At 36.8% G+C, this 16,720-nt stretch overlaps 1 protein-coding gene across 1 annotated transcript in view; it reads left to right on the top strand.

Annotated features, from left to right (window-relative positions):
- The window catches only part of ADGRF1 (adhesion G protein-coupled receptor F1), a 58,924-nt gene extending 44,090 nt beyond the window's left edge, over positions 1-14,834 (top strand). Inside the window, exons 11-14 of the mRNA XM_043999532.1 lie at positions 1,450-1,491; positions 3,035-3,097; positions 11,172-11,235; positions 14,761-14,834. Coding sequence (XP_043855467.1) covers positions 1,450-1,491; positions 3,035-3,097; positions 11,172-11,235; positions 14,761-14,834 — 243 coding nt within the window. The remainder of the gene's footprint in view (positions 1-1,449; positions 1,492-3,034; positions 3,098-11,171; positions 11,236-14,760) is intronic.
- The last annotated feature ends 1,886 nt before the right edge of the window (positions 14,835-16,720 follow it).

Here is a 16,720-nt window from a genome sequence, read left to right as displayed (position 1 = left end):
AGTGTCTGAGGCCGGATTTGAACTCAGGTACTCCTGAATCCAGGGCCGGTGCTTTATCCACTGCACCACCTAGCTGCCCTGAACCCCAGCATTTTTATAAGGTTCTACTTATCCAACCCAAATCCTGCCTCCTAATAATTAAGGACACCTCCCTTGATTTGTTTGTTTTTTTCTTTGTTGAAATAGACTTTTTTTGTGCACTTGTTACGCCATCTTTTCCCTTAGTTTTGTCCTTTCTAAGAGAAATGCACACAATATTTTTAAAAAACCTGTTATATGCAGATTCCATTTAAAGGCAATGAATAGGTATCCGTTGAATTGAATTTTAACACCATTAACATTACTTTCCACTCTTCTACACAATCTCCAAACTTTCTGTGTCTCAGAACACAGCATCAAAGAGGAAATTAAGGCAATGACAGTTAAGGGGTAAAATGAAAGCAATCCCATCATAAAACCTTTGCCATGGAAATGAGGCAGCAAAAAGGAAATCAAGGATGAATTATGGAATTTAGGGGGAGAAAGAACTTTGGAACTCCTGGGCTATGATGTTAGGCAGCCAATGAGATGGATTTGCATTCATGTGGCATGGATGGAGCCTGGCTTAGGTCAGAACAATTACTGAGGGCTCTAACAATTCAGTGCAACGATTCAACGTTTCCAAAGTGCCTACTATGTGTAAAGCACTATTCCATCTCTGGCAGGTCTTCTATCACTGAAGCTGGACCATAATTAAAAGCAGCAACCAGTTCCTCCCCTTCTTCCTCCCTTCTCCGATATATCAGTATAAATTTGGGTGGTGATTGCTGACCTTTAAAATTATGGCCAGGACAAGTTTGGTTGACATGGAACCCAAAGAGGGGGTGGGTTGTGGTATATCAGTAGGGTACAAACTTGCAGAATAAGTAGAAGTAGTTGCCAGATAGAATTTCCAAATGCATTGTTTTTTGGGGATGATAATGTTGGGATTCTAAGGTTATATGACTATAAATTACAAAGGAGATGACAACCTTCATCAGTTGAAAGAACTCCTTCATTCAGGTGCTCTTTATGTCAATGAAATCACAGTCCCAGTCAGCCCCATCCAATCCCTATCTTATGTTCATAGTACCATGCCAGGGCCTAGAATCCTTCTATATATAAAGATAATACAAAGATAGGTAAGATAAGATTGGGAAGCTTATAATATAGCAAGGAAAGATAGCACATGCATGATTAATTATAATATAAAACTAATCAGGAAAAATAAGGAAAACTAATGGTAAAATATAATGAATATAGAGTGCTATGTAAGATCTAAAGCCTCTCTATCCAACTATAGCATCTGGCCAAAGGAAAGAGTTTAGAACAGACCCAAGAGAATAGAGAGAGATCAAATCTTGTAGGTTTTTTAAAGTCTGGAAAAAGCTAAACAAAGGAACTATGGTTTGTTACCTTTTTATTTTCTAGGGATTTTTCATCTTATGTTTTGGAATGCTTTTTGATCATAAGGTATGTACATCTTTTTTTTTTCTTCCTCCTCAGTCGCTCTTCTCCATTATCATCTGAAGTCATTGGCCAACCTGGGTCTCAAGTTCCTCACCTGGAAAATGATAGGATAGGCATAATTGAGCTCTAAGGTCTCTCTCTCAGCTCCAATAGCTCTAACATGAGACAACAGAATGGATGGCTCAATTGAGACACAAAAGTACCCAACAGTAACCACTGATTGCAATACCATTTTGTTGTTGTTGTTGTTGTTGGTGGTGGTGGTGGTGGTCAATCATTTTCAGTCATGGCCAACTCTTCATGACCCCATTTGGGTTTTCTTGGCAGAGATACTGGAGTGGTTTGTCATTTCCTTCTCTGGCTCATTCTATAGATGAGGAAGTTGAAGCAAACAGGGGGATGTGACTTGCCCAGGGTCACACAGCTAGTAAGTGTCTGAGGCCAGATTTGAACTTAGGAAGATGAATCTTCCTGATTCCAAGTCTGGCACTCTATCCACTGCTCCACCTAGCTGCAATATTATACAGAACCATTTATAATGCAATTTTTGAAAATGCCCAAATCAGGAAAGCATTTTACACAATGATTACAAAAATGTAAAGTGAATGGACATCAAAAAAATCTAAACTAATTAAAATGACAGAGGTATTAGTCATAAAATTATAGGCATATAGCAGAAAGAGCCTTACCAATCTAATCCCTTCATATTACAGATGAGGAAACTGAGGCTCTAAAATAGTAAATGACTTGCTTAGGATCACACAGTGAGTAAAAACCTTAAGAAGGATTTGAGGGGACAGCTAGGTGGTACAGTGGATAAAGCACCGGCCCTGGATTCAGGAGTACCTGAGTTCAAATCCGGCCTCAGACACTTGACACTCACTAGCTGTGTGAACCTGGGCAAGTCACTTAACCCCCATTGCCCTGAAAAAAAAATAAAAAAGAAGGATTTGAAATGAGCTCATTAATCTGATTCTGAGTTCATTAGTCCTTTCTGAGACTATACCTTCTTTCCTTCTTTGCACAGGTGGGGAGCTGTGGGTGTACAACTGCATAAGATATGAGACTTGGTTAATGTGTTAGATTCCTTAGTTTCCTGAATGACTTCCTCTCCTCCCCCTCACTTTTGTATTCTTTGTATTAAAGAAATGGCTCCCTGGAAGGGGAAGGCAGAGGGATATTTTGGGAAATGGGTAATGATGTAAAAACAAAAGGTATCTGTAAACATTTACAAAAAATAAGAAAAGGACTGCTCATAAAGACCAATCTACCTTTATGCAGAGAACTTCTTCCCTCCCCCTTAATCTCAGCTCTGCCATTTACTCTCTATATGACCTTGGGCAAGTCACAATTTAACTGGGCCTTAGTTTCCTCACCTGTAAAATGAGGAAATTGGATTAGATGGCTTCTAAGGTTCTTTCTTTATCTAGATTTACCATCCTACACTCCTGCTCAAAGACTATGGAAGCGGAACAGTGACTAACAAGTACCAACAAATATAAGAATACAAGAATGTTACCTTAAGTATTCTTTGTTGCCCTCCTAGGTTCGCCAACTGCTATCTAAGAAGCTGTTTCCAATAAACTCATCATCAATGCAGCCAATGAAGGTAACTTCTGATAATGATTTACAATTGTAGGAAGGTTCTTCTTTGAGTATAAAAAGCACTTTTCTTCTATAGTCACAGAAATTTCTTCTGAAGAGGAGTGTCCAGTATGGAATAACACAAAGGCCTACATTAAGTAATTATAACAACTCACAAGGATGTCTTGAATGAGATAACATATAAAAATGCTTTGCAAACCTTAAAGTACTTTATAAATGTTACTTATTGTTATTATATTAATATAACACTATATTGATTAGATTTAATTATATTATGACAATGTTATTAAATATTTTTGTTCAGTTGTGTCCAACTTTTTGTTGGACCCGATTGGGAGTTTTCTTGGCAAAGATAATGTAGTGGTTTGCCATTTCCTTTGCCAGCTTATTTTACAGATGAGGAAACTGAGGCAAACAGGGTGAAGTGACTTGTTCAGCTAGTAAGCATCTGAGACCAGATTTGAATTCAGGAAGATGAATCTTCCTGACTCCAGGCCTGGCATTCTATCTACTGTGTCATCTAGCTACTCCATTATTAAATATTAGTTGTATTTCTTTCTTTTTTTTTTTTTTTAGTGTGGCAATTGGGGTTAAGTGACTTGCCCAAGGTCACACAGCTAGTAAGTGTTAAGTGTCTGAGGCCAGATTTGAACTCAGGTACTCTTGATTCCAGGGCCGGTGCTCTATCCACTGCGCCACCTAGCTGCCCCTTAGTTGTATTTCATTATATTACAGTAAAAAAATTTAACATTAATTGTTGTTTTATATATATAATAAACTCCATCATCAGATGAGGAAACTGAGAGAGGTTAAGAAACTTTTTGAAGGTCACTAAGATAGTAAATTACAGGTGCATGATTTGAATTCATGTCTTTTGAGTTTAAATCCAATGTGAGTTTTTTCTTTCATCTATTTCATAAGGATTTATATTGAGAAGGGAACTTAGTCCACTCCTCTCATTTTACACATTAGGAAACTGAAACCTAAAGTAGGTAAATGACTTGAACAGGGTCACTTAGGTAGTAAATAAGTGGCAGAATTGGAACTTAAACTCAGATTTCATGACTCCATATTTTTTCTTTTGAATCATCCTTAAGATTTAGAAAGGATTTAGGAATTTTAACCATGTTGCTACACAGCTCCCCTTATCATAGCTGCCATCCCTCATGCTGAAAGATTATGCCCCCACATTTCAACAGTTGGATTCAGAAACTCTTTTCTCTCCAAAGCACAAGCCTGAGTCATGTGGTTCTATCCTTTCCTGAGATGATGTGCTTGAGAATCCTCTTATTGCCACCTCTTGGGTATTTGGATGAGAACACATACAACTACAGCATGCCTTTGTTCCAAGAATGGAATTGGTGGCTCCTAAGGCAGGGACTGTAAAGAAGGGTTCCTTCCCCAGTCTGCCTATACTTAGCTCTCTCAGGATCCACCCAGATCATCCCTGACAGACTTCTTTCTTCTTTTTATAGATCCAATTTAAAAGGATGTCTAATTCAGAGCAGCCTGAGCCAGTTAAATCATACCCCAGAGCCAGGGGTTCATTCACTCCCTTAATGGAGTGCAAATAGACCAAGTAGGTAGATGCAGGGGATGACAGTCTTCTTAACAAGAGGTCTAAGGGTATGTCCACACCCTTCTATCAAAGTCATAAACAATCCTTAACCACCCTATAGCTTTAGCCATTTGTTTGGGCCCCCTTGATTGAAGACTATCGAACTTTAAAACCTACATATTTTATTTTTTCGTCAGGATTTGTGATTTCATTGGTAGTAGGAAATCCTCTCTATCAATGCAGATCAGAAGCCATTCTGCAACTTTCAATATAAGAACTGGGGTTCTGAACCTAGAGTCCCAAGGGCTCTGTGGATAGATTTCAGGGGGTCCATGCCCTCGGGGGGGGGTTATATCCTTATTTTCACTGACCTCTAATTAAAATTTGCCATTTTCCTTCAATTCGGAAGCCAGGCAATAACATTACTCTAAAGAGTCCACAGGCTTCTGCAGACTGCCAAAGAGGTCATGTCAAGAAAAAGGTTAAGAGCCCCTAGTTCAGAGAAAGACTGTGGAGTCCAAAGAGTTTAAGTGACTTGACTCATATCACAAAGCCAATTTGTGTCAGTCGTGTAACCCTTGTCAAGTCACTGACTTTCTCTGACTCAATTTCCTCATCTGTAATATAGGGATAATAATAATGCTCATTACTATAAGGCTCAAATGAGATAATAGAGGGTGGACCAAAAGTCACAAATATTTAATATTTGATAATTTATAGTACCATAGCATCATATACACTATATATAGGAAATTAATTTACATTATATGTGAAAAGTCAAATCTAGTAAATGGTGGAAAATAAAGAAAGATAATTTTCAAAAAGTTATTAAAACATCAGACTCCTTCTTAACTTTTGGATTATCCCATATATGTAAAATGCTTTATAAAATTTAAAGCATATATGTGTGTGTGTGTGTGTGTGTATGTATGGTATATGTGTGTATATGTATGTATGTGTGTGCAATTGAGAAACATTTTTGCATCTTTCACTTGATTTTTTTTCACTTTGATTTTTTTCTTTTCAGAATATTTAAAAAATACAGCTTTTGTATAACATCAATTTTGTTCATATTAGCAACTGATACCTACTTAATACCTACTAAAAAATATTAGGTTTAGATTATTTTCTTGTTTTGTTTTTTCTGTTTTTTGCGGGGCAATGGTGGTTAAGTGACTTGCCCAGGATCACACAGCTATTAAGTGTAAAGTGTCTGAGGCCGAATTTGAACTCAGATACTCCTGAATCCAGGGCCAGTGCTTAATCCACTGTGCCACCTAGTCGCCCCCATGGATTTAGATTATTTTCATTCTTACCTTGTGTCTTCATGGGCAGCTAGGTAGCACAGTGGATAGAAGACTGACCCTGAAATTGAGAGGACCTGAATTCAAATCTCACCTCAAACACTTACTAGGTATGTGACGCTAGGCAAGTCAATTAACCCCAATTGCCTTAAACATCTGAGGCCATCTCCAGGCATCCTGATGTATATCTTACCACTGGACCCAGATGGCTCTGGAGGAAAGAGTGAGGTTGGTGACCTTGTGCAGCCCTCCTTCAGCTAAATCCAATTCAGTGCAAATCATGACAATCAACGACCACCTTGTTTCCTCCTCTTTGCATTCTCCATAGTCCATTCTCCTTCTCCAGAAAAGTAAGGAAATGGTCTTGATAATCCATTGTCTCCTGATTGGTGCTGGTCCTACTTAACTTCATTTCGGACAGATTTTTTTTTTCTTTTTACCGAAGACTGAAAAGTTCTTTATAGAAGCAAGAGGTTCCAATTTCTCTCTTTGCCAAAAGAGTGTCGGCTGAACAATATTTAGAAACAACATATTTGTGTGTGTGTGTGTGTGTGTGTGTGTGTGTGTGTGTGTGTGTGTGTGTTTTACTCTGGCGTTGAAATTTGGTCTTGGGGGATTTAATTAGGATCCATCTCTCCTGTCCTTGAGCCTGATTGCTAAAGTGAGAAATTTCCACTGTTTCACATAAATCAATGAACTTAACTGCATGGAAACCTACATAAGTCTTTATAGTTTTGTTGTTGCTTTTAGAAAAAGTTTAAAAAACTTCTTATACCACACTTGCTAAATAACAGTAAAAAAACTGCCTCTGACATTAAGATATTGTTCTCAAAGCCCTTCTTCTTCTTCTTTTTAAGCTTTTTAAATTTTTTTTTTGCAGGGCAATGAGGGTTAAGTGACTTGCCCAGGGTCACACAGCTAGTAAGGGTCAAGTGTCTGAGGCTGGATTTGAACTCAGGTACTACTGAATCCAGGGCAGGTGCTTTACCCACTGCACCACCTAGCTGTCTCTCAAAGCCCTTATTCTACAGTAGGAAGGAGCACTGTGTAGTAGGAAGGAGACAAAGATGATAGGGCCATAGATTTAGAACTACAAGCTACCTTAGAGGTCATTTAGCCCAACCCTTTCATTTTACAGGTGAAATAACCAGGTTTCAAGTTAAGAGACTTAGCTAAGGTCACACATGTAACATGTGGCATAGCATAGATTCTGAATCACAATCTGTTATACTTTCTCATTGCACTACTCTGTTTCCAATCCTAGCACCTTGGGTAAGTCCCTTAATCAATCTGAACCCCCATTACCTTATCTTTTTTTGTTTTGTTTTGTTTTTTTGGTAAGGCAATTGGGGTTAAGTGACTTGCCCAGGGTCACACAGCTAGTAAGTGTCAAGTGTCTGAGGCTGGATTTGAACTCAGGTCCTCCTGACTACGGGGCCGGTGCTCTATCCACTGCACCACCTAGCTGCCCCTACCTTATCTTTTAAATGAGGTGGTTAGAACAGATGATCTACAAGATTCTTTTTAGCTCTAATATAAATTGTTAGGGTAACCTATTATTATTGCGATAATACTATTATGACTCTAAAGGCCTCACCCTATTTATATTTGTATCAGTGAAATTGCAACAAATTAAAATTCCTTAACTTTTTCATGAATTAGTTTTTTAATAAAATTTTATATTTTTCTCCCTTTGTGCTCCCTTTTCCATTATGAAAACAAGAAAAACAAAATACCCTGTTACAAAAATGTGTAGTCAAGTAAAACATATCCTTATACTGGCCATATCAAAATATACACATACATAATATATATATATATATATATGCACATATAGATATGCATGAATCTATCTATCTATCTATCTATCTATCTATCTATCTATCTATCTATCTATCTATCTATCTATCTATCTATGTCTCATCTGAAACCTGAACCTATTACCTCTCTATCAGGAGGCAGGTTTTCAGTGGGTTGGGGGGGGGGCAGTGAAAGGAGAGAGAAAATAAATGCTTGATAAATAAAAAAAAATTAAAAGGGGGAAAATCCTTGTTAGGTATACAGAAGATTCTCGAAACTTTCAGATAAGAATCTAAACACACACACACACATACAATATCTTGGTGTACCAGTGCTTACCATATTCCTAATGTGGGGGGATGAGATTTTTCAAAGTAATGAACTATTAGTAAATCAATTTGTGGTTTGTCTTGTAGAAAGGAAATATGATTTTAAAATCAAAAAGATCTTGACTTGAATGATATGTGTGGAGATACTACTGGAGATCTTAGGGGGATTGGAGGAGTTTCATTTTTATATCTAGCCAGAAGGAGGCTGTGTGACCCTAATTAATAAATAGTCCATTGATTGTCTTACTAATAACAAATAATGTATATAGTGTTTGATAATTTGGGGAAAATCGACAGCATATGTTTTCATGGATTCTCTTACTATGTTTACATGACTGTCATCTTTTAGGAGGATGCTTTTATCAGCTGATGACAAGTGCCACAAAGGGTCAGTTGACTAATTCCAGAATCCAAAATGATAGCTCTAAAAAGTTATCCCTAGTAAATGAAAAAAAAAATGTCAAAAGTACTGACCAAAATGCTGTCAAAAGTACAAAAGTGTCTGAAGCTGTCTTGATACTGTCCAAGTATTCTCAGGAGGGAGTGAAGCAATACTTTGGTGCATTATAAAGGAAGATATTTTCTAAGGTTTCTAAAACTAAGTAATATAGGGGACAATGTATAAATGGGTTTATGTAATGATATGAAAACAATCCATAGGAAAGAATTATATTAATTTTCCCCAAAAAACTTTTTTTAAAAAAAAGTAGCCTCTTACTAGTGAGTATAAGAACTCAAGCACATACTTAGGAAAATATCTTTAGATATTTAATGCCTTTAATAGAAGAGATTAATGTGCAACAGAGACATAGTAAAGAATTGTTAATTTTTTAAAATAGTAAACATTTTTATTTAAAGTTTTCAATTCCAAATTTTATCCCTCCTTCCCATCCACTCCTCCCCCCTCCCTAAGACAGTTTTACATGTGCAATTAAATAAAACATTAACATACTACTCATTTCGTATAAGAAAACTTGAGTAAAAGAAACAATGAAAGAAAGTGAAAAATAGCATGCTTCAATCTGTGTTCAATCAATATCAGTTCTTTCTTTGGAGGTGGATAGCATGCCTCATCATTAGTCCTTTGGAATTCACTTGGATTATTGTATTGCTGAGAATAGTTAAGTTATTCATAATTCTTCATCTAACAATATTGCTGTCCCTGTGCACAATGTTCTCCTGGCTCTGCTCACTTCATTATACATCAGTTCATACAAGTCTTTCTAGGCCTTTCTGAAATCATCCTGCTTGTCATTTCTTAAAGCACAATAATATTATATATCAGAGTTTGTTTAGCTATTCCCCAATTGATGAGCATTCCTTTGATTTCCAATTTTTAGCCTCTACAAAAAGAGTTGCTATAAATATTTTTACACAAATAGGTCTTTTTCTCTTTTGGGGGATGTCTTTGGGATATAAACCTAGCAGTGGTGTTGCTGGATCAAAGGCTGTGCACAGTTTGATAGCCCTTTGGGCATAGTTCCAAATTACTCTCCAGAATGGATAGATCCATTCATAACTCCACCAACAGTGGATTAGCATCCCAGTTTTCCAACATCCAATATTTTTCCTTTTTGTTATATTTGCCACTCTAATAGGTATGAGGTGTCACCTCAGAGTTGTTTTAATTTGCATTTCTCTGATCCAGGAGTGATCTAGAGGATATTTTCTTTCTTTTTTTTTTTTTAGTGAGGCAATTGGGGTTAAGTGACTTGCCCATGGTCACACAGCTAGTTAAGTATTAAGTGTCTGAGGCTGGATTTGAACTCAGGTACTCCTGACTCCAGGGCCGGTGCTCTAGCCACTGCGCCATCTAGCTGCCCCTAGAGGATATTTTCATATGACTCTATAGCTTTGATTTCTTTGTTTGAAAACTGCCTGTTCATATCCTTTGACCATTTATCAATTGGGGAATTACTTGTATTTTTATAAATTTGACTCAGTTCTCTATGTATTTGAGAAGTATGTCATTTATCAGAGATACTTGTTTCAAAAATTCTTCCCCAGTTTTCTGCTTCCCTTATATAATCTTGGTTACATTAGTTTTGCTGTGCAAAAACTGTTTATATACAATCAAAATTTTATATTTTAAATTTTGTATTGCTATCTATATCTTCTTTGGTCCTAGATTCTTCTGTCCATAAATCTTACAGATAAACTATTCCATGCCTTCTTAATTCGCTTAAGTATAACCCTTTATGTATAAATCATATACCCATTTTGACCCTATTTTAGTATACAGCGTGAGATGTTGGTCTATATCTAGTTTCTACCATATTGTTTTCCAGTTTTCCCAGCAGCTTTTGTCAAATAATGAGTTTTTGTTCCAAAAGCATGGATCTTTGGGTTTATCATATACTAGATTACTATAGTCATTTACTATAATGTAATTTGTACCTAGTGTACTTCACTGATCCACTTCTCTATTACTTATACTTACCAGATTGTTTTGATAATTACCTTTTTTTTATAATTACCTCTTTTTAATACAATTTGAGATCTGTTACTGGTAGGCCACCTTCTTTCCCATTTTTTTCACTTATTCCCTTGATCTCCTTGAGCTTTTGTTCTTCCAGATGAATTTTGTTATATTTTTCTAGATTTATAAAATATTTTTGATAGTCTGATTGGTATTAGGAGAGTCACTAATTGTTACAAATATTTGAGATATGAAGAATACCACTAACATAGTATCATTAACAAGTCTTCTTCTTCCTCTTACTTTTCCTTTTCCTCTTCATCTTCCTTCAAAAAATAAAGAGAAGAGGGGGCAGCTAGGTGGCACAGTGGATAAAGCACTGGCCCTGGATTCAGGAATACCTGAGTTCAAATCTGGCCTTAGACACTTGACACTTACTAGCTGTGTAACCCTGGGCAAGTCACTTAACCCCCATTGCCCTGCAAAAAAAAAAAATAAAGAGAAGAAAGAGAAGAGGATGGCAAAGGAGAAGGAAGATGGGGAGGAGGAATAGAGGAGAAATGGGGAGAAAGGGAGAAAGGAAGGGAAGAAGGAAAAGGAAAAATAGAAAGAGAAGGAAGATAAGATAAAGAAGGAAATATTATTAGTGTTTTCTTTTTCTATTTCAGAGTACATCAGATCTAGAAGTGGGGCCCAATTTCCTGAAGACATTTAACCCATTACACCAAAAAGGTGAGCTCATATAACCCCAGGGTTTTTAAAGGGATAGCATGTGGGGGTGGGGGGAGGGGCGGAGATGAACATCAATAGTATTCTGTAAAGAAAATTTGAAATAAACCATCCCTCAATCTACAGAATCATAGAATTTTAGAGCTGGAAGGAGCTCAGGGACCATCTTGTCCAATCCATCACCAAAAAGATCTCCACCGCCCCCTCCTAACAAAACTGACAAGTGTCCATTCAACTTCTGCATGAAAAATTCCAAGTAGGTGGAAAAATATCTACTGCTCACTTCTCAAGGCAGTACATTGCATGTCAGGAAAGACTAATTTTTACGAAGGGTTTTTCCCCCTCTCATTAATTCTAAATTTCCCCCTTTGTGATTTCTACTCTCTGTTCCTAAAAATCTATGCCTCTCAAAGCAACATCAGATCCGTTTAGCTCCTTCAGCTATAACAATATACTATCGACTCCTATTGAGCCTCAAGTCCACTAAAACATCAGATCTATTTTTTTGTCAGTCAAAAAATGTATATTAACTATCTATTATTTCTAAGCACTTGGTTAAATGCTGGTGATTCTAAGAAAGGCAAAAGACTGTCTCTTCTCCCAAGGAGCTCAGTCTAATGGGGGAGACAACATAAAAACCACTAAGTACGGAATATCAGCTGTCTAATCCTTATAAAGTTGAGAGTATTACAGCTGAAGCTGCATTACCACCTTCTGTAAATATGATGCAGCTAGATGGATGGAGAGATTGTATATATACATATAAATATATATAATGCATGTGTATATGTATATATCATATGCATATATGCATGTGATTGTATATGTATATATACACTTATATATATATATATATATACACATGTATATACACATATATGTATGTAGTTGCTCAGTCATTTTTCAGTCATGTCCAATTCTTCATGACCCCATTTGGCTTTCATTCTTTGTTTTGGCAAAGATAGTTTGCCATTTTCTTTCTTTAGCTCATTTTACAAACGAGGAAACTGAGGCAAACAGAGTGAAGTGACTTGCCCAAGGTCCCACAGCTAATGTCTGAAGTCAGATTTGAACTCAGGAAAATGAATCTTCCTGACTCCAGGCCAAGCATTCTATCCAGTGCACCATCTAGATGGCTCATATGTATGTATATACATATACATGTGCAATTATACACATATGTAAGCTTATACATACATATAATAAAAATAGGCAATAAAATATAGAAATAACATGCTAAAAAGGAGATTTTTGGGAGCTTCTACATTGTGGCAACTATTTTATATGAGTTAGATTTCCTAAGCAATGAGGATAAAGTTGATACCTGTACTTTTTTTTCTATTTTCTTTTTTATTCCTTTTTCTTTCTTTCTTTTTTTTTTGTGGGGCAATGAGAGTTAAGTGACTTGCCCAAGGACACACAGCTAGTACGTGTCAAGTGTCTGAGGTCGGATTTGAACTCAAGTACTCCTGAATCCAGGGCCAGTGCTTTAACCACTGGGCCATCTAGCTGCCCCTGATACTTTTACTTTTAAACCTACTGTTTTGTTTTGTTTCTTTGTTGCTGGGCAATGAGGGTTAAGTGACTTGCCCAGGATCACACAGCTAAGTAAGTGTCAAGTGTCTGAAGCCAAATTTGAACTCAGGTCCTCCTGAATCCATTGGCCAGTGCTTTATCCACCATGCCACCTAGCTGCCCGCAATGCTTTTACTTTTTTTTTTTTTTTGGTGAGGCAATTGGGGTTAAGTGACTTGCCTAGGGTCACACAGCTAGTAAGTGTTAAGTGTCTGAGGCCGGATTTGAACTCAGGTCCTCCTGACTCCAGGGCTGGTGCTCAAGCCACTGTGCCACCTAGCTGCCCCAATGCTTTTACTTTTAAAAATAATTTTGATACATTTTATTTTTAGAGTACTTCTATATTTTTCAATATATTATTCCCTATACTTTCAGAGAATTATCTCTACAACAAAGAAAAAATAAATATTGGGGGTGCAAGTTTTACAAAATTAGCCAACACATCAAATATGTTGACATTATATGCAATGTTCCACATCCTTGGTTCCCTGTCTTTGCAAAATAAGAGAATAGGTGCATTCTCATGATTCTTCTAGATTGATCATTTTCATTTCATAGCATTTTCTGTCTTTACATTATAATGACCAAGCTATAAGACTCACCTAAGGTGATTGATTAGCTCCATGACCTACCTGAGTATCAATGATTCTCTTGAAATTCAAAGTTAAGATACTGATCTCAGGAAGGAATTCTTTAGGGGAAGTGATCCAGGACGAAATTGAGTGGTGAGCATTCTGGAATGTGAACAGCAAACTATATTTTAACATATTGTGATTTTATTCCTTGTTAAAGATTCCTATAAATGCTACCCGAAATCTTCTGCGGGAAAGAGTTGTGTTAGAAGACATGATAGACTATACCAGTTTGAACATCTTTCTCTCCAAGTCAGAAATGGCTTGGATATTTAGATCAGTGTTAAATTTAATAAAGTTTTCGGGAGATTTGAGCCTAAATTATAGAATATATTGCTAGCATTAATTTATTTTTCTTTGGAAACCCTTTTCTTTTTTTTCTTTTTTTTTTTTTTTTAGTGAGGCAATTGGGGTTAAGTGACTTGCCCAGGGTCACACAGCCAGTAAGTGTTAAGTGACTGAGGCTGGCCTTGAACTCAGGTACTCCTGAATCCAGGGCCGGTGCTCTATCCACTGCGCCACCTAGCTGCCCCGGAAACCCTTTTCTTTTAACAGAAGAGGAAAATGAGGCACAGGGAGGGCAAGTACCTTGTCCAGGGTCACAAAAAGCAGGAAGCATTATTAGAGATAGTATTTGAACCCAGGTCCTCTGATTTCAGAAATAACAGTCTTTCCATTGTAGCTTGCTACTTCATTGCCTATCTAACTTTGGTCAGGTTATTTGCTTTCCCTATTTCTTGGTTTCTTTATCTAACAAGTGAGAGTGATATGAATAATACCTACCTCAACACGTTTTCATGAGGATAATGCACAGAAATACATAATAAATGTTTTCCAAATCAAAGTGCTATGTAAATGTCAGTTAATTATGGACACAAAGTCTGTGAATTTTGCTCTATAGGACAAAAATACAACCATACTCCAGCCAAAGCCTCTTAAAGTTTGTATTATTGGGAAAACCAGACTTATGAAAAATATAAAATCCTATCTTATCTAATCTACTTGATTTCATGTCCTGATAAGGTCAGATAATATCTGTAATATCTATAGATAGATATAGATATACAGGTGATAGATGTAAACATAGACGTAGATATAGACAATGAGCCATTATACTTAAAAGAGAACTGTCAGATACATCAGTGTCTATCATTCTGTCTTTGAGCTGGTTCTTACTGGTAACATGTTTTATTCATATCTATCCTTAATATTTACTCAGAGTTCACCTCTACAGTCATGAAAAGTACTATTGGCTTCTCCTGTGCCTTTCAGCCTATTGGATGCTCATGTGGTTAAATAATTTGCTTGTCTTCTCTTTCAGGCATATATACACTTTCTGATGTAGGAGAGTCCACAAATGACATTATGCTCACTCAGTTTTTATCATCTGAATGATCCTGGGGAACACAAAATCAAATAAGAATCATTCTGCACAACTTAACATTTACAGCTAAATGTCAGGAGAGAAATTACCCTTGGCATTAGGTGACTTTTATAGGATCGTTGTTAGTCATGTCAGATTGTGAGGTTGGGACCAAGACAAAGAGACCACAGATGCTCTGCCAATGCCCTTTTTATATTCCATCAGGTGGGATATTTTTCTTCTCTGGCATGATGGCTGATTGAGAATCACAGCCCCCCCAAAAAAGGAGATACTATTTTGATGACTAGATGGAACAGGGCTCATATCACTTAGTGCTCCCTTGTTTTGCAATGAAAGAGTCTTAAAAATGGAGATTCTGACTTGAAAGTTAATCTCATATCCCTGGGATTTGTATAAGTCATCCATGAAGAAAAACCAGGGACAAACAGACAAACAGATGAGCCTGTACTTACTTCCTCTTAGAAGGCAATTGAGCTAAACACCACCCCTCTCGAGCCTCCCCCCACTCTGCCCAGACTCACCATGAATGTGCTAACCTCCCTGACTTTCTATTGACATCCTAGACTGTTTATTTTTTTCTTTTTGAGTTTGCTGACTTCAATGTAAAACCACATCAGGAATACAATATCTCCCGCATGTTGGTCCTTTCTTATTTACCTTCTTACATCTTCTGTTTCAATATCTGCCTTAGTGCTCACCGAGCAGTTCAGATTTTGCTCTTCTCATGTTATTTCCAATTTATCTAGGTTACTATTCATTGAGTTTTTGACATATCCACTAGACCAGAATTGTCAAAGATGGAGCCCACAGGCCAAGAGTTTCCCCAGATTAAAGTATAATCGGCACATGTTTAACAAGATAAAAATATAATAAAACATAGATAATGATAATTTGTTCTTTTCTAAGTCAATATGTGCCCTGCAGGAATGTATGACTTAGTGGTACCCATTTCTATTTGAGTTTGATACGATTGTACAAGACAAATACATGTGGGGAATACATATCTGCTAAAAATTATCCCTCAAGGTCAGAGTGCAGAGCTGTAATTACAGAAAATTGCTGGAAAGAAGCTGTAGGTGGACAATGTAGCAGCACAGAAAGCATTTAATTTCTCCAATTCTCATTGCTCTGGTCAATTAGCCCATGGGTAGAATGCTAATTAGTGGCTAAATATCGCATTTTTTTGAAGAACTTTCTACGGTTTGGATAAATAATAATTCGTATTTGAGACAGTGTATACTTAAGGGCTCATGTGAACAGATAGCCTTTTCCTGAAAGTGCACATTTTTTTGGTAGAACAAATGGGAACCTCGATAGAGCATGGATCCAACTGGTACTCTAGAGAGCAGGAGTTCTTAATCGTTTGGTTTGTGTGATGGTAACCCTAGGCAATCTGGTATTGTTTATAGGTCCCCTCTTGGAATAATGTCCTTAAATGCATAAAATAAAATATATAGAATCACAAAGGAAATCAATTATACTGAAATACAGCTATCAAAAAAAAAACTTTTTTAAGTGCATAAAACTCAGGTTAAAAACACCTATGCTAGAGACATGATGTATCTATGTCAGAATGGTGATATTTCCTTGAGATAATAGTTCATTATGAAAATCAAGTCTCAACTAATACCATAGCACAAAGGTAGTATCTACAGATATAGGATAGCATCCCCATACACACACACACACACACACACACACACACACACTTCCATAGTGCCTTTTCATACATTGGCACTTGACACAGACATATTCACTGATGGAGCTAGATATCACATACTTATCTAGCCTTCAGCCCTATTGAGGGATTATGGTTTTTGACTCCCTAGATGTCCAGCTAAAAGGCTATGAGGCTAAGCCTGTAGGATCTCCTATTGATGTTGATGTTGATAATTCA

This window comes from Dromiciops gliroides, chromosome 4 (assembly GCF_019393635.1).
Source record: "Dromiciops gliroides isolate mDroGli1 chromosome 4, mDroGli1.pri, whole genome shotgun sequence".
NCBI lineage: Eukaryota > Metazoa > Chordata > Mammalia > Microbiotheria > Microbiotheriidae > Dromiciops > Dromiciops gliroides.
This window is presented reverse-complemented; position numbering and strand designations above follow the sequence as displayed.